The sequence below is a fragment of the Pseudopodoces humilis genome, chromosome 8, assembly GCF_049639895.1.
Source record: "Pseudopodoces humilis isolate 2021_Gansu_Grassland_sample_001 chromosome 8, ASM4963989v1, whole genome shotgun sequence".
NCBI classification, from domain to species: domain Eukaryota; kingdom Metazoa; phylum Chordata; class Aves; order Passeriformes; family Paridae; genus Pseudopodoces; species Pseudopodoces humilis.
The window spans coordinates 5,663,896-5,683,239 of NC_142207.1; the positions used below are offsets into that span (position 1 = coordinate 5,663,896).

Here is a 19,344-nt window from a genome sequence, read left to right on the forward strand (position 1 = left end):
TCACATCTGGTATTTCCCACATGTAACGCTCCAGTAAGACAGGAGGTAACAGCCCTAATGAGATGCTTCACCCAGATGTGCCCTCAAGAAAAGTTTTCCCTTTTTGGCTTTTACTGGGTTCATGTGCTCACAATTATTTTAGGTAAAGAGTTGACTGGGCAACGCTTTCACAGGTTGATGAGCATTTAATCAGGTAAAAGTCTCTCTAATGAGGGAGCATTGCGTGATCACATTTAAGGGAGTGCTTTTAAAACCATTAGAAAGGAAAGGTTCTTAGTCTTTTTAGGAATGTCAGCCAGCTTTGTGTTTGAAAATGCGTGGAGATTCCACTTATATTCTCTTAATGGAAAAAATTATGAACAGTGTCAGACACTGCAAATTTTTTTCCTTACTTTTTTTAAGCTAATCAGGGTAAACCACTTCAACTCTAGGAGGAAAATTATTAATGTCCTGCAACCCTTTAAAATTGGATGTACTGACCAGTTCCTAAGTTCTGCACCCCTCTGAATGCAGGGAAATGCCCCATGGTGCCACAGGTGTGCCTCGGATGTGTGCCATTACTTGGGGAGCAACACTCTCATTTCCACACTGTGACAATCAGCACCACAGAACACTTAGCACGCTCTATTCCTAACCACGGAGACACCTCTAATTGTTCACATGAAGTCAATTTAGCATAAAATAGTCCTCCTACTATGAGGAATTGCAGTTTCAGTTATAAGGAAAAAATATTTTAGCCTTATAACTAATTGTCCCATTTCTATTATTACAGGAAGACACTTTCACACTATGCATTCTGGCCTTACCATAGGATGCTTTACCTTATTTCACAAAGCATCCTTGAAAACAGGACTTCCAAAAGCTTTCTTTAGAATGCAAGCTTAAGCTTCTTTTCTGGTAAAGCACAGGAATAAATCACCCTGTATTTATGAACTACATTTAATTCCTAAGCACCTCATTAAAAAGAAGTGAACATGAATAGAATGGCTTCTCTCCAAAACAAAGCAAAAGGGAGAGAAACTGCTCTGTGGTAATTGAAGGAGAGAAGCAGGCTCTAACTCACTGAATGCAGGGATGGTATCTGGGTTACAGAACGCTGTGATTACTCGCTCTGAGATGAAATTTAGCTGGGTTTGGGATGGGCAGACTGTAATCTGCACAATATGTTATTTATCTGGAGTAAGCCACGGCCTTAATTCAGCTTCCCTACTAATTTTTTTATCAGCTGTGTTAGCTCCTATGGTTGAAAGTCTCTTCCCTGATGTTTAACACAATCTGCTTGTTAGCTGGACAAAATATCAGCTGATGCTATAATTTTATTCTATTTATAAGTATGTCATATACATTGTATACATGCTGAGTACAGCACATACAAGGACCACATGCACATCTCTAGTTGCAATGAGTTGTTGATTAGAGAAAAGATAAATTTACTCCTGTTTCTCTGATCTTGGACTGTCACAATCCAGGTTTCATTTGTGAAAACCTGAGAATATTCTGGGTATTTATTGTGCCACTCACATATTCACTACACGTCCCTCCACCACACTGAGAAACCACGTGGGTATTCAAGGCGCTGGCAGAGCAGAAATCACAAGGGATGTGTGTCTTTATGTGCATTACTGGCTTCAATCTCCTACATGATATAATGTGGAGAAGCAGCCACAGATCTGGCACAGGTCTTGTCCCCTGGGACCAGACAGGGCTCGTTTCCACCACACTTCTCCTACCTCCATCTCACCGAAGCCAGATTTAAGCAGGCTGATAAGTGTCATTGTGAAACATTCACCTCTGCTTAAACTGGGTTACCAACTAATACGTTTTAATATTGGAAATGTGATCTAACAGATAAGGAGAGAAGAAAAAGCACAGAGGCAAAGAAAAAGTCAATTCAAGCTTGATGGAAGTCACTGCCGGTGAAAAAATGATGGCCCCAGTGCTGAGCAGAGGTGGCAGGTGTAGGGACAGCACATGGGAACTGAATCCAGACATTTTTAGATCATTAAAAACAGAGCCAGGGTAAGGAGAAAGTAGACACCAGCCCTTCATACAATACCTCACAGTATTGTACCAGAGACCCGGGAGGGGAGACCTGCTATACAAAACAAAAAAAGATTAAAAAAAATAAAAAAAAGCTAAGCTGCCTTGGTATCCAGTGTATCTATCTTCTTGTTAGAGATATTTCATGTAATTAAATTATAGGTCAACATGACTATGCCCAGAGAAACACATTCACTCCACAAATCCCCTACATGATCTCACAGTACTTGAACCCGTATCACTCTCTATGAATGGCTGCTGATGGTTGGAAGATGAGGGGCAGGCGTTCACCACCCCTGAACTTCCCCTCTTCCTACAGACCTTCACCAGCCGCAGAGACACCTCGAGCCCACGACCAGCAATTAATCCCACAACGTGACGATGGGTTTTTCCACTGACCCCAGGCACGGGGAAGCTCTGGAGAGCGCTGGAAAGCCCTACCTGGACGGTGCAGGGAGACCAGGGCCCCAGCAGCCAGCTGTAGCAGGGCTTCACCGGGCAGCTCCTGTGCTGGCTGAGCTGCTCCGGGCAGGGCCTGCCCTCGCCCGCTGCCCGCAGCACCACCGAGCGCCCTCGCACCATCTGGCCTAGGACAGACAGCACACAGCCCAGCAGAGATGCAGCCAGAGAGAAAGAGAGAAAGAAAGAAAGACAGATTTTGTAATTTATCAGCATTCCTAGTTCATTTCCCAGCGCTGAAATCTGTTAAAAAAGCAATTAATTGGGAAGACTGTTTGGATAATAGGGATGCGATTGCTAAGTCTAAGAAATGCAGTCACTAATATCTTCAAGCATACTTTTTCAACACGGTTTTGTATGTTTTCCAAATATAGTGTTTGTTTATGCAACACATTTAAATACTTGACTAGATCCTGATTATTAAATATGACAGGAAAATAATTCCTATGGAACCAGCATTTCTACCATTACACATTCAATATGTTTCCAGAGATTTTTAACAAATGAAATTTTCTTTTTATGAGCAATTATGTGGACTTAATTTGAAAACTGCAAACACTGTAGTGGTTATTACTGTCCATAACCACTTCTACCATTTCCATTAAAAACCTATTTATTATTGGTGAAAACTTCTTCAGCCACTGAATGGAAAAAGCAATTATGGTACTACTTTTGAACTAATAAAACTGAATATATTCATTAAAGTTACAGCAATTCCATTTCTGCCTTCTTTGCTGTCCATTTATGTCCAGGAATGTTTTCACTCAAAACGTTTCAATTAGAATTCCATCTCCAATTAAAAAGAAAAGTGGAAAAGAAAAGCCCTTATGCAGTGGGATGCAGAAGATTGTGTTGGGGATAAAATTTCTGCCCTGTCTTTCAATAGGTGTGGATCTGAGTTAAAACTGAAAGGTCTGGGCAGTAAGGGCAGACAAATACGACAAGGCAGAGGTGAGTGGTAATTGCTAACCCAGTGCAAAGGAAGAGATAAGGTGCTATGGTGGAGCTCTCCCTTTTGGATCACTGCCCTTCAGCTGCTTCTGTGAGCAGAAGGGATTCTGGTGGGGGAGTCAATACCCTGCAAAGCAGGGAGGCTGCAATACCCAGCCAGATCCTTCTCCCAGCTATTTATGCACGTGATTTTTAATTAAGGATACTGCAGGTGTAAGGCACATCTCTGGTATCTGTCACCATGACTATCCACAGAGCAAGGTTTCCAAAAATGTTTTAGCAAATAAAAATCAAAAACAGGCACACCTGGAAAAGGCACTGATAGACACCTTAGCAAACTCTCTTACCTTTATTCCCTTGCTCTGACCCACTGAATTCTGTTTTTAAACCCATTCAAACAAATTTTAAGACTTCCTCCTTTTCAAGTTTTAATTCCCTGGACCTGGGGAGTTTCTAACAGAAATGATGATAAAAGCTGTAACCCACATGACTGTGCATCAGCCATCATCAATCAGATACATTAGGAGGTGGGAAAAATCCTACCAGCTGAGAGGAAAGGGAAAGGGAAAGGGAAAGGGAAAGGGAAAGGGAAAGGGAAAGGGAAAGGGAAAGGGAAAGGGAAAGGGAAAGGGAAAGGGAAAGGGAAAGGGAAAGGGAAAGGGAAAGGGAAAGGGAAAGGGAAAGGGAAAGGGAAAGGGAAAGGGAAAGGAAAAGGAAAAGGAAAAGGAAAAGGAAAAGGAAAAGGAAAAGGAAAAGGAAAAGGAAAAGGAAAAGGAAAAGGAAAAGGAAAAGGAAAAGGAAAAGGAAAAGGAAAAGGAAAAGGAAAAGGAAAAGGAAAAGGAAAAGGAAAAGGAAAAGGTCCTGTGCTTCACTGGGGAATCAGAGCAAGGGAAGAGAAATCTCCCAGTCTGCTGTTGGATGAAGCTCACTGCAGCTCTCCCTGGGCCAACTGGCCAAAACGAGCTGTTCCTTCCTCTCCAGCCAGAGACCAAACTGGCCAAATTTGCCTTAATGCTGAATGCTGAGTATTGGCGAGCAGTGGAAAAGGCTCTTTGGGAAACAGGGGGAAGCCTGTGGCTGCAGGGTTCTGGGGCACTCTGCCAGGCACCAGCTCCCTGCCTGGAGCTAAGGAAAAGGAGGTCCCCTAAGGTTAAAAGATCCAATTTCATTAGGAGGGACTTGAAAGCCTGAAGCATTCATCAAGCTATTTTAATTAACTAAATAATTTCCTTTTGTACAGTCAGTTTAACATGTATAACAGTATAACAGTTGGTTATCCAAACTACTGAAACTCACTACAGTCCCAGTGGTCAGCTGAGGCTTGATTCAGTCTATCACTTTCTTTTAAAATTGTGAATGAGTAAATGAAGAAAGAAATGTCATTGAAACTTTCCTTTGCACAATGACTGCAGTGAGTTTCATAAGGCTCTAATTTTTTTTCATTCCAAAAACATTATCTAGGTGCTCAATTACCACTCAAGTAGCAGAAAACCTCCATTTTTTCTTTTTAAATACCTCATCTTTTGCTGCCTATACAGAACAGAATCTCACTGCATCTGAAATTAATTTGTTTCCAATACAAACTCTAGAAGAGTTGAAGCAATTCTGGTTATTTCTTTAATTTTCCTTTGAATTCTTATCTAATTTCCCAATGAATTGGCCGCATCTCTGATTCCTTGGCTCTGCAATGTTATATTATACAAAAATTAGGATAGAAAGTGTGCTGGATTGAAAATATCCTCAAATTCATTTTCAAAGGGAAAAAACAAAAGAGGCCAGTCTTGTTAATGCTGGTCATTTAAAATTCTGTTTTGTGTTAGCAGCAAGAATTGCATCTCAGGAATATAGGATTATATTTTCTAATCAGAAGACTTTTTTTTTACCCTCCAAAAATTCTTGCCATTACTTGCCCTTTATCTCCACAAAGTGATGCTGAAACCAGTAAGATTCAAACTCCTGCTACATTTCATCCCAGTCACAATGGCCAACATGTTGTAACCAGCTTAGTGACTTTGAGCAGAGCATATAAAAACCAGCACTATCAAGGAACCACAAGACCAGAGCAGGGATCAAGTTACTAAAATAAGCCCTGGAGGTCAGGTTAGGTCACAAGTGGGACAGGTGATAAATAGGGCTTTCATCCCCTTCCCACTGTCTCTCCAGCAGCACTGGGGCATCCCCAGCAACATCTCCCACTGTCAGACTGGAGCTTGCCAAGTTTGAGTAGCAGGTGAGAAAGCATCACAAGGAGTTCTTCACAAGGCAACACCAAAAATGTTTTCCCAAATTGGTGATGATTCAGGGAAGAATACAACTGATTTTTTCCCTTGTGTGCATCCTTGTGCACCTTCACTTCTATCCCACAGGTCACTCTGGTGCTGGGATTCACGTCTCTGCAGCTCGCTACGGTCCCTGGGGGTCTGAGGACTAAGCTACAGCAACATGTTCAGTGCTGCTAAATCCTGTAATTTATGTGATAAGGTCAGCTTTGTAAGTGGCAAAGCAGCGCTGTAGGTGGTTTTATACAATTTAGCAGTCCTGTTACAGAACTTGGGAAAAGCCATGTGGGATTGGAAAACATTTATGTAGAAAGATTCAGCATCTTCATCTATTCATTTGCCTTGACAAAGGAAATTCAATTTGCTGGGGATTACCAAACATCTTTTTCAGTAACTTTGATTCAGGCCCCGGAAGCATCATCCATTAAAGCAGTTCTATACATCTTTACATAGCAATACAGCAAGTGATGTAAGGATCTCCTATATAAAACCCTGTGTCAGCCTAAAGCCCTATCCAGAATCCTGAGCAGATGCTGCCCAGAACTACAGCTGCAACAGGCAAACATCAGTTACACATCTCCACAGGCTCAGTGCAGCCAGGAAAGAGAGATCTGCTTTATTCATCATCATTCATAAAAGTCAATGTATTCGCCTTTGGCTGCTGTGTAGCAGAACTGTGTTAGATGTCAGTGCCACATGCACAGCAGCAGCACTTCATGTTTAAATGCATTATTCCATAAAATAAAATCTGAGTAAAGGTACCATCCATTAAAATATATTGCATCAAACTGTTACTGGAAGAGAAAGATAGAATAAAATTGTTAGCAACAATGCTTGAGTAAAAAACATGTGAAAACACAAATCCAACAACACTAAATTTTGACCCAAATTATATTTAAATTATGCTTCTCTTTGAAGTCCTTTATGGTGCTTCTGCAGGCCTTTCACACTCTCCAAAAAAAGCCAAAAAAAGCAAAATATTGTTGTGAGCTAATCCAGTAATGCTGCATTCAACTTGCTGTGAATTATTTCTGCACACCGAGCACCTAAGCCCTGCATTTTAGCTGTACCAGACAGTGGGCAATTGCTTACTGGCAAAGGGAAGCAGTTATGAGTGTTTACTGCAGCCAATTCCCACAGCTCATTTATTGTCACCCTTTGTTTTTTCCTATCTAATTTGAGGCTTCTTCCTACTCCCACGGAAGCCTGTGAGAAACTCAGGGTGACTTCAAAGGTGTGGCAGTCCATGACCCTTCTGGCTGGAAGCCCTCGCTGTGTTCCTCTGAAGCAGCGCCTGTAGATGAGTGCACGAAACTCTTCTCTGTTATTGCCATCATCCAGGAGTATTTACAACCCACTGGTGCTCAGTGAAGCAGCTGAATGACACTGTTTGTGCTGCTGGAACCACACAAGGGCCACTGCCACAGGACAGATGCCAAGATCCCTCCACCAGGGATGTTTGGTACCACAGTAGCTCTGAGTTGATACAGCAGAAGTCAGATCAAGACTGAGGCTGCTGGAAAATAAACTGTGTGCTTGGAATTACCTGGAGGCAGAGTACTTTTGTTTCACTGGCGCTTCTGCTCTGTCATTGGAAGTTCAGGGTCCCTGTGAAGTTGTTCAAGTTGTAGAGAAGGACTGAGAAGAACTTGGCTTCTTTATGACATGGTTTGTAAAACAGCTTTCCCAGCTGCTTGGTTGTCATAGGCTCACTGAAGAGTATCTCCAGCTTTTAAATCCATGTTAAACAACAGCAGTAGTACAGTGGCCTGTACAAGACAGCTCTCCAGCCAGCAGTAGAACAGAGTTATGATCTTTGAAGATCAGGGATGACCTGTAAACTGAGCTGAGTTTGGGCTTGACTGTGTGTTTGAAACAGCCTCAATGAGGTTTGGCACCTAAAGCCAGGACACTCACTGGAAAGTCTCTTTCAGCACAAATGTTTCCAGATTTCCTCTGATTTAGGACATGGAGTAACTCCTTGTACTCACTGGCAACTCTTTAACCAGTCTGGAATTTGCACAAGCACAAGCATTTCAGGGGTTAAACACAAGACACATACTCACTTGAGTATCTCCTTTTGCAAACTATGCAATGTAAGAGCTCAGGATGGAAAAAATCTTCAGGTACCATATAGGGTGAGCTGCTCCTTGAGCATACTAAAAGCCATAAAAACATTACAACCTGCTTTTGCACTGTACTCTGTTTAACTTAGTAAGTGATTGAACACTCAAAAAATTAAATTAAGTTTATTCAGCAACACAAGCATTAACACTCCAAAATGGATTTTAAAGAAAAAAAAAAAATAATAATTTGGAATTAATAGTACTCCCAGTATGTTGTTGTTAAAACACTGTCCATGAATTATTCATTTCTGTTAAGAAAGCACTACTTCACAAATGGGCTAAAAGCTCAGCAAAGAAAGAACAGCACTAATCCAAATATTAAGCTTTTTCTGTAACTTGCTTTGATCTCTGGTATCCATCTGAAGGAATCATTTTATGGAAGTTAAGAGCTTTTTTTCTTTTTGACCTTAGTGAATTTGATTCAAATATACATTATGGGTTTTGAATCTTAAAGACCATTAGCTGTACCTCTAATGCACATCAGAAGCCTGGGAAATAAAGTCCCAAGCTTATTGAGAATAAAACCTTCAATGCATTTCCTCATGTCAATACTCAAAGTGTATTTTAAAACACCTAAGCTGAAAAAGGTCCTAATCCTTTCACTTTTGGTATGCTGGTGAACACTACTGGCTGAAGACAGTCTTGCTGAAGTTACTGGGGTCATATAAGTGTTAGGGGACCTGTGAATGCAAGATGGAGATAGAGGCATACACTAAATGATGAAAAATTGTCTTTGTGTGTTTTCTTCAATGGGATACAGTTATGTTAGTAAAAATTACTTCACCAGAGAATTTGTATTTATTTATTAATCTCTTCAGAATCTTGTAACACTCCCAAGCTCTTTGCTAGCTTTACATACTCTCCATCTCTGGGGTTAACGGTTGCTATGACTGAATTCTGAGAGTTTGAATTAATTAATAAATAATCCTCCAGACATCTGACTACTCATTCCCCAAGATACATTTTTCACTTTAAAGTACTTTGGAAATAGCCTGCTTAGCTCTAAACATCCACCACCTCAGGACCTCCAGAACATCCAAAACCACCTCCAAAGGATTCAGGTGTGGCTTGAGGCTATCCCTGAGCTCTGTACCCCTACTCAGGGACTGCCTGAGTCCACCTGGGGCTGTGGGTGCTGTCTGTGCTGCATTGTTGGGGTATGGGGGGTCAGGAGGGCAGGTAGGGACTCACCACCGGCGCCACACGTGTGTGAGCACTGCGACCAGGCTGACCACGGGGAGAGCTGGCAGTCCACAGCACACCCCACCACGCACGGACTGCTCGTGGGCACGGGCTTCTCCAGGTGCAGCTGTGACAGGGAAACACAGGCATCAGCTTCCCCAGGCCTCCCCAACCACCTCCTGTCACAGCCAAGCACACAAACAAGAACTGGCAGCAACTCTGCAGGGCACCAGCACGGTGATGTATACAGGGAGCTTCCCTGAGGGTGCAATGGCTGAATGCGCTTCCAGCGGTGAAGCGTTTCATATCTGAGCATCCCTCAGTGTTTGTGTCTCATTCCAAAGGGGCAACCCTAGATTTCTAACAGCAGAACACAACCTCCCTGGTCCCCAGCTTTGGGATGGTGCAGGGTTGGTAGCCATGCCCCATGTGTTTGAGTCGAGGAGTTACACCACCCACTGACACCCCTCTATTTTCCAAAGCCCCCTCCAGCTGTGCGCTCCCAGCACCATACAAAACTTTTCCACCAGTTATGGGGAATGTCTTAGCGTGGATCAGAAGGCACCACCAGCTTTCTGTTAACACGGGGATCTCTGGGTGTGCCCCAGACCTGCTCACCTGCTGGCAGAGCTGCATGCTGACAGTGGCCCCGTCGCTGCGCTGGCAGCTCAGGAGGCGGCGGCGCTCCCCATGACCGCAGGTGGCATTGGCACCCAGCTGGCACCCGCTCCAGCCTGCAGGCACAAACAAAGGGTGCATTGCTGCAGGTCACCTTTGTACTCAGCACAGAATCATGCAATCACAGAATGGCTTGCAAGGGACCTTAAAGACTGCGTAGTTCCAATCCCCGGCTGTGACAGGGACACCTTCCCCTAGACCACGCAGCTCAAAGCCCCATCCAGCCTGGCTTTGAAGCCTTGAACATGGGTGTTACCTTCACCTACAACAGCACTTCCCCATGTCAGGGCATCCCACACCCCAGAACACCCCCCCACAAAAGAAAGTTGTTCTCAAAGCCAGACAGGTCTCAGAGGAGACTCTCTCTTTGTAGTCCGATACCGTATCCCGTTCCGACACCAGTACATCAGAGTGCACATGCTGAACGCTGATAAAGGCTATCAGTTCAATCCACCTGGCACAGGTACAAGACTGTATTGTCTGAAGTAAAATTCCACTTTGATAAAGCAGCCAGAGAAGTTTCTGAAGGGGAACGAACTCTGGTTTTAACCTGTTTTTGTCTCGAGGCAAAGCTATCCATTATTTAAAACTAAACTTTAATACTCATGAAATAAAAGCAGTATTTCTAGAGGAAAAAAATTAATATCTTATTACATGTCTGAAATTATATTGGTCAGAATACAACTAAACTGAAATAAGCTTTAAAACACCATTTAAAATAAACAAAAAGCATTACAGAAGCCACTAAAATTTCCATACACCACCAATAAATAAGAAGGATGAGAAGAAAACCTATTACTTTGTGTCTTCCACCTTTGATAAACACGAACACATAAATGTTCTGCATTTCTGAAATGTGATGATAAAAAAGGCATCATCCTGCTGCCTGTGTTTCTAGGGCTTTTATTACAAACAGGCTGAGTTTATATTCATATATTTTATCTTGCTTTGTTCTCCCTTCCCACCAGCCCCCAAACTTCTCTTAGATCTCTCCTCTGAATGCCTTTCTCATTTATTTCAGCTGGTCAAAACAAAAGGAATTTTTCGGTTTTGTTTTGTTCATTTGTTTGCAGCAGAACCAATTGCTTCTAAGCCCCTAAATAATGCATTTTACTCTGAATATCCTATGCCCACCTATATAACTCATACTGCCTTCAAAACAGACTTCTGTTGTACTCTGTACTATTGGCTTCACCAGAACCACACAGATGATACTCTTTTAATTGAAATTTTGTAATTAATTCTGTTGATAACCCATTGATAATCCCATTTAGCATGCTTTATTTCCCATATACTTGCAACAACAACTTAAATACAAAAATTGTGCATTTGTCCACTAATGTGTAAAAATGTAGGCGTGTAATTAACTTTATTTGGACCAATGATGTCAAGGCTTTAACCAACACCCCAAGCAAACATAACTAAAAACACATACTAAGGGGATATTGAAAATTTATACCTACCTGTTAGGTTGTACTGGTATTGGAAGCAATTTTGATTAAGAATACATGGCTTCATTTGTGAATCTTCAGGGCAGGGCTTTGAACTGACAGGAGACCTCAGCACTTGTCGGGTTCGTGTTTGCATAATATTGGGGTCACACACCTGGAGAGAGGAGGGGTAGACAGTACAGAGACCCCAGTAAATCATACAGACATCATTGGGCTCAGAAAATCACACAGACATCACTGACCTCAGAAAATCACAGACACCACAGACCAGGGCTGTTCATGCACATCCATGGCCACATGGAGGTAAGATACAAGCCCACGCCTGTTTTAACAATACTTAAAAGCATATAAAGGAAAAGAAATGTGGTTCAAAGTTAAAAATCCAGTATCACTAAAAGTCATCTTTTATCCACCCTGATTTGGCTATTTTAGGCCTCCTGTACTATTTTTTCCCATGCTTTTTGGTAAGGATCCTTAGGTACAACGGGATAAAGACCGCATATTTGCTGTGCACTGCGCTGCACCTCCTTCCAAGAATTCCAGTAAAATGCCACAGTACTGAATAACAGGACAGGATTTCTAGCACAATTAATGCATTTTAAAGTGATATCTGATGTTACAGCAAAGCCCTCATTTCAAAGAAGGACATTAGTAATTGCATATGAGTTATGATGCTGGCCAGACGAGGTGCCTTTTCAGAGTATGTGATACCAATACTGATGTGTGGCTGCCTATAAACCAGGATTTGCTTGTTTACATTTCCACAGGAATATGAACCAACTGAGGCAGCTTTTCATTTCTGTTTGTGCATCACAGGCATGAAAATTGTTTGTTTTAGCAGCCCTCGATCCTCACTCTCATAGCACCGTGGCACAGAGCTATTTTCCCACAGTCCGGTACCGGGAATGGGCGAGTGGAAGTGGTCACAGCAAACCTAATGGAAATAAATCCCTTATTAAAGGTATTCACTGCCATTTATTGAACAAGATGACTCATTTAATTCCTAACAGTTTCTCATTAGGATTGCTCAGGAACAGCAAAGAAAACAAAACAAAGAAAACAATGCATGTAGAAATAGATTTTCATAAATGCTTGGGGATTTAAAACATGGTTTTTCTATAGAGTACAATAATTACAAAAAACAACTACCAGTTTGAAACCACAGGCTTATTACCATGCAACAAACAGCCTGCAAACACTGAACCCTGCACGGGTGGAAGTGTGGATAATTCCTGTATTGTGAATATTAAAGGGAAATGTAATGGCCTTGCAGCATAAATCTGGATCTCAGACTGCTGTAAACTGGATTAGCTGCACAGATGATAGCAAAACTGAACAGAATAAATATCAGGACAAATGGGGGAAAAGTCTGCTCTGGTCTTAAAATACATTGTCTGGGCCTATTTTCCTTACGTTTACACTACATGAAGGAAAATCTATTACATTTTTATTGCTGACACACACCTTGTCAAATCATTTTAAATGGTAATCTTATTTGAATACGCTTGGTCAGCTAAAATACCCAATTGTTTCTAATTATCTCAAAATTAAACCTATGTTAAGTGTTTACCAATAGTTTACTGCCTTTTTCGCAACTAATCTGATTGTTCATTCTCACAACTAACACTAATAACTTAAATGATTTGCCAATAGAGCAAAATTACTAAAGAAAAAAATCAAAGTATGTATCTCAGTAGCTATTCCTAATTAATATTTCTCTGAATTATGTTACCAAAAGGAAAAAAAAAATAATCAATGGATGCTGTGACAGAAGCTGTCTGTGCCAGCTCGGAAATATCAGCTTTTGCTCTTTTTAAAATAAGAACCTGCAGACAGAAAATATGCCTCATTTGTAGATAAGTAAATTCTTTTAATAAAATAGTATTTTTCCTCTGTCTACCATGGCCCCTGTTGTGCTTGATTATAGGACACTGCTGCAGCCCAGTGCTGTCACAGAGCCCCAGAGTTTTCCTGGCTGGCAGAACCATTTTCCCTCTCAGATATCCTCCTGCTCGGCAGCAGACCAGTCTAAAGGGTCAAAATCTATCTGGTGTTTGCCAGGATCCAAACAAACAACTGGTTTACTGACGCTCTGAAGCCAGAATTCTCACTGTGCTGATGAGCCATGGTGCTCAGAAGCCAAAGCTGATGCAATAAGTCCCTCACTTTTACTAGTTTTGAATAATAAGGAATCTCTGTAGGAAAAGCATTCATTTAATCAAGCTGAGGACATGGGAAACACGCAAAAGTTCAAAGTCAGCAAACTGTAACTAATATCCTGTAATATTATTTGTTGAATTTCTCTTAACGTCAATTGAGAAGTCAATTTAGTTTTATAATTGATTTTCTGCCCTTGCTCTTTCAAGTTAACCACATAAAAAACTGAGCCAAATATATATGGAACTGAGTAAGCAGCAGGAGGGAACGACTTGCAAAGAAAAAGATGAAAGCTGGAATTTTCAAAGGAGCAAGAGGGAGCTGAGTATCCAGCTACCCAGAAATCTCAATGGGCTTGGGTGCACAGCTCCTGCAGGACCCCTCCAAAAATCCAGGAAAAAGAAAATCTTGTATTTATGGCATGGCAAAGGTTGGGGAATGGATCAGCAGACTCAGTGTCATTAGGGGATGTGAACAGTGGAAGTAAAGAAGAGGGATTGTTTCCAGTGGGGAGATGCTGAGGGCACTCATGCTGTCCTGAGTGTGGAGTGTCCTGAGTGTGTGAGAGCAAAACTAAACACCATCAATGGCAAATCACAGGTTTAGAAGGCAGGACAGAAATGGCAGTCAGCAATTTAGAGAAAAGGCAGCAAAAGGAAGAAATATTTCTTGAGTACCTAAAGTAAGAAATTACCATGGGATTAATTAAGATTTAAGGAAGACAGTAGGTTGATTACGAATATTTTCACAAATGAAAATGACAAAACTAATTTGACTGCTCAAGTAATATTCTAAAAAAAACCAGTGAAGGTGCTAGTGAGGTACATGGATCAAGACTGGATCTGCCCTAGGGATCCAAGTTTCTAATCACAAGCATGTATGAATCTACAGTTTCTGGGGTTTTAAATAAATAAAGCCCACTGTGAAGCAGCAATGCTTTACTGAGTATCTTCATTTACAATTCCTCTCTTCCCACTGAGTGGATGCTACACTTCCAAAGATGTTATTTTACTTTCTACTGATCAATTAGTAACTAGTGCTTTCACTGATGACAGATTAAGCTTTTTAAATTATTTTTTACATTAAATCAGCCATTACATCCTGTAAGGCTATTGCCACTGGTTTGTGCTCAGCATCAGCCAACATTTCCACAGTGGAAGCATAAGGAAAGGCAGGTGCCTACAACAGATGTGTTCAGGAGTGGGAGTTTGACTTGTGTTTCTGAGATCATCTGTTTATGCTCATAACACTTATTTTTATGCCTCTGGTTATAAATCCCTTAACTGGTTTCCATAGTTGGGAGAATTTGGAATGTAACCATGGGATAGAAATGGGAGTAACAGCAAACGTTGCCCATTCTGTGAAACTGAAACCCACCTCTGACACCACCCAAACTACAAATAAAGATTTATGGATCAAAGGAGGACAGTGATTATGGGTGCCCACTGCCCATAAATAACAGGAGAGGAAACAAGTCCTAAGAAATGGAGGCAGCTGTGGTGCACAGAGGCAGAAGGTCAGAGGCCTGAAGAATTCTGTGTACCTTCAAGATCAGGCACAAATCAGTTTGGCTGTTAAGTTTTCCAGACTATGTCACTTGTTCGGATTCCTTGTTGATGACTGTAAGCAATGGGGTGTGTAATTCTGGCATATGCATCCTTTGGAACTGGTGATAGGAACAGAATTAATTTCTGGATGAAAATAATAATAACCTCAGGTGGCACATCAATAGCCTACAGCAATAGGATGTCATACACAAACAGTATGTTTCTTTATGGGTATAACTGTACTGTTCCAGCCTACTTTATAGTATTAAATCTCAACATTTCCATTATTCTTCTCCATAAAGTATGAAAAAGCTGAGCTAGAGCCAGAGATCTACAGGCCAGATTATACAAACCACTACAGAAACAAAATATTCTGAAGCAATGAGAGGTCCATAAAATGTTAAGGCAGGAATAAATCAAAGTTTTTCTCAAAGGATGTTTAGAAATTATAACAGCCATCATCTTGATTCTATGGGGGGATTCCTGGCACTATTGACTACTGCATTTTTTAATACTTCTTTTAGCCAAAGCTATTTCTTTACCATGACCACTAGTCATTATTTAAAGCTAACATATAAAGTGAGGGACAAAAACATACACGAAGGATCCCCCCCAGCCTTTGCTTCCAACAATCACAGAACTGACAAAGCACTGGAAGTTTTTTTCTGGAAGAGAAGGGTATTAAACAAAATAAAGCTGCAAGTTTAGGAAGCTAAGTTCCAGCATAAGAGCTGTTAACGTATCACACATTAATATACACTATTAGACCCTCTTGGGGATGGAATTTAGGAGCTGTCCATTGATCCAGGCTTTCATATGCATCATAATTGTACAGCACAGAGGCTGTAACCCATTACAAGGCCCTTTAAGCTGTTTAATTTATCAAGCAGCTTATATAATGCATCCTGCACTATAAATAGCTGGCTGCATTATTCTTAACTGGCTATTCATAAGGAAACATACAACCTCAAAATAAGGTAAACGCAAAGGCAGGAACCGTATTTGACTATTTTTAACAGAGCAATGAACCATTACATTGTTCATGCCAGGGTGGATGTTTTGTAACAATTTAACAAGCCATTTACAATAACAGGAGCAGTCTTTTGAAATGAAAATGCATTTGCATAATTTTTTTTTTTCAGATGCATCCACGTTCTGAAACCTTGCCTGCCTCCACACAGAACCATTACTTTTAAAAAAGTGATCGTTAACAAAGATTAATAAAAAAAAAACAACCAATCTAAAAAATACAGCAGTTACCCACTTTTTTTGACAACGCCATACAAAATCATCCAAGTCACAGCTGTGTGTAAGGAGAGGTGCATATTCTTCCAAAAAGCCTTGACCAGCATAATTCTTATGCTTGATTTGAATAAATTATCTCTTGGGCTAGAAAGACAACTCTGTGCAAGCCTCACTCTTCAGTACAGCCTTCACGCTGCAGGTCCTCTGCCAGACTTACGTGCCAAACCCAGAGAGGTTGGGGAGTTTCCTCTGGAGATATCCAAAAGCTGTCTGAGGACACAATTCTGAGGAATGTGCTCTGGGGAATTCTGCTTGAAAAGAAAGGACCAGATGAGCTCTAGTGGTCCCTTCCAACCTTTCCCATCCTGTGTCCAGGTACCAGTTGTGATGGAGACTTTCTTAATCCACGCAGTGACTCCCAGCATCTACAGGAGTCTACAATTTCTCTTCCAGTTGGCATTTCCAAACTGTAACAACTCCAACTTGCATCGACAAAGGAAGTCACTGCAGACCTGAGAGCTCGCTGTATCACTTGGTGACACTTTTAATCTGGTCAGTTGTGGGTATCACACTCCCCCCGCGGATTCCAGGGAATAATAACTCAATTGTCGCAAGTTCTGAGCGCGGTGCATCGCCATTGATCCATGAGGAAAATGCTCTCTGAAATGGAGACAGCTGTTCTCACTCACTACACAGGCAACCTCCTATAATTAACTAATTTCAGACCTCTTGGAATTAGCTGCTAGAAATGCCAACAGCTGAGGCAAGCAAGGAGGCCACTCCAATCCACAACGGGGGCTGTGACAGCCATCCACCGACAGAGAGCTAACGAAATAGATTTGAGGTAATTATTTCAGGGACTTGTAGCACCACTCGCATATTAACTCTTTTTAAGAATGCTTTGATGAATTCAATTGAAGTCAATTAATTACATTTCCAAGTCAGATGAATACAAAGTCGAGATGCCGCAGGACGTGTGTGTTATTCCATCACTGAATATGTAACAGAGATGACAGGATTTCAGTTCCCAGATTGTTTAGCTGGGTCTTTGAGCAATCAAGTGATGATGTCTGACTGAACAGGCTATTGTCCCTGGAACAAATATGAAATCTCTTAAGCAAAATGCAAGTCAACCTATTTCCTTGTGGGTTTTCGTTGGTTTGGTTTTTTGTTTTTGTTTTTAACTAGCAAGCTTCAAACTGTTATTTTAAATGGCTTTAAAGCTTGGTATTTAAGTCACTTGGATGTTACTTAGTGACAAAGAATGAAACATAGCCAAAAAATAGTCTTTAACCACAGGGAAAACCATTTTGAATTTACTTCTGTCAACAGAAAAAGTGAGAATAATAGGGAAGATTTAAATCAGTAACTATGCATTTCTTGAATCCAGTACAGAGACAAAATCTCAAAGCAACCTTGAGGCATTATATTTCTGACAGCTTCATTTCTGACCATTAGATGAAATATTAAAATTTACCTTTGTGTAGCAGCGTTAAATAGCACTATAATCAAGATGCAAAATATGTAATTCAGTTGAAAAACACACATAAAAGAATTGTTGGAGCATCTGAAATTATAAAGAACCACAAAAGTGTTTAAAAGGAAAAGGGAAATATAGCCAAAAAAAGGTAGAACAAATACAATGTTTTAGCAGAGAGAAGTATTGAAGAAAACACTTTCCATTGACAAAGCAGTCGCCACCTTTATGACTCATTGATTTCAACACGATTCAAGATCATTTACCATCCTGAAAGTGGAAAATTCACATGGGAAGAATATTGCTACAAGATAAAACCAAGTAATACCCTAGAAAGTATCCAGAATACAATGACATATTGACAAAAGGTACAATGGATAATCTAAAAGGCCTTTTTATATGCAGCTGATAAGGGTTAGTTATTCTGCTATCAGGATGAATTTATTATCAACACTGTAAAACATGAACAGAACACCAAAGTGACTGGGAAAGAATTCTCACCTGACCAAAATCTCAGGTAAATATCTCAAATCAAAAAGCTCCTAAGGCAAAGATGAGGCTGAAATTGTGATTATTCATTACTTACAAACTGGAATTTGTCAAGTTTCATAAATTCCCTTTATCTCCAGCAAGCCAAACATGACCAGAACTACAGGAAGACTTCCTGGAATGGTCTTTGGCAGCTGCCTCATGAGAGTGCTATGACTAAAAGAGTGCCAAGTATTGTGGTATGAAATGTAAAAATGCTTGAAATAGAGCAGCCAAGGATGCACCGTTTTGCTTTTTCACTGCAATGTGATTTGATCTTTCAAATCTTTTGAAATTTTTTAGTCCATCGACTCGTAGCTGTCCTAAGTGACCACCTTTCCTAGCGGCTCAGGTGATGATGGAAGAGATGGAAGGTTCATTAATCACCCTGGTGCTGGCAGTGCCTCACTCCAGCCACCACGATTCCCTCAATCCCTGCCCCACACACACCAAAGATACACCAGTGCCACAGCACAGTCATTCTGCACTAACAGCAGGCCCATTTGCCTTGGAAATGTGGAGCATGTGCAGCCTGGGAGGGACTGTGCTGCGTGGTTCTCTCTCAAAACCCAACACAAACAGCCAGAGTAGCTGTAAAAGGGAGACAGCACTGCTGTAAACTCATCAAAGAGAGGGTTTTATCTGCCCATAAAACTTCAAGCTGTTTATTGCCTCGTATCTGGACAGAACTATTGAAACACATGCTCCATCGGCACACAGTCATCTCAGTTTCACAACAAAGCATTGCAGAACAGCTTGTGAAAACATATTGTTCAGTTAATTGCATTGGCATGCAGATGCCCTCACATTTATGAGTTAACATCCACTGTGGCAAACGATGGACAAGGAGACACAGGGACTGTGGCATGTGGCCCTGTGCCTGCCAAGAGATGTGCTGCCTGATGGAGTGTAGCCCACGAGCTCTGGGCTTCCCTTTCCTGCTTCTTGGGCTACGGAGGCTTTGCTTCTGCTGAAAAAAAAAAGGAGCCTTCAGGCAAAAAGTCTGTGCATCTTAAGGATATGAGGGTGCTTAAAGCTTCAAGCAGTCCTTCATAAACAGCTGACTGCCACCAAGGCACCTGAGAAGCCCCCAACAGCCTCAAGGATCTCTGCATCAGTTCACTGCATGCGAAAATGAAGAAAATCCATGCCTGAAAAAGTCAATGGCAAAGAAACAGCCCAACCACAGTGGGACTCTGAAAGGTATCCAAGCATTTGTATGGG

At 41.3% G+C, this 19,344-nt stretch overlaps 1 protein-coding gene across 1 annotated transcript in view; it reads right to left on the reverse strand.

Moving 5' to 3' along the window:
* THSD7B (thrombospondin type 1 domain containing 7B) overlaps window positions 1-19,344 on the reverse strand; it is a 297,680-nt gene that overhangs the window by 11,420 nt on the left and 266,916 nt on the right. Inside the window, exons 19-22 of the mRNA XM_005519602.2 lie at window positions 11,179-11,320; window positions 9,656-9,771; window positions 9,047-9,164; window positions 2,482-2,627 (exon numbers count right to left, since the gene is read on the reverse strand). Coding sequence (XP_005519659.2) covers window positions 2,482-2,627; window positions 9,047-9,164; window positions 9,656-9,771; window positions 11,179-11,320 — 522 coding nt within the window. The remainder of the gene's footprint in view (window positions 1-2,481; window positions 2,628-9,046; window positions 9,165-9,655; window positions 9,772-11,178; window positions 11,321-19,344) is intronic.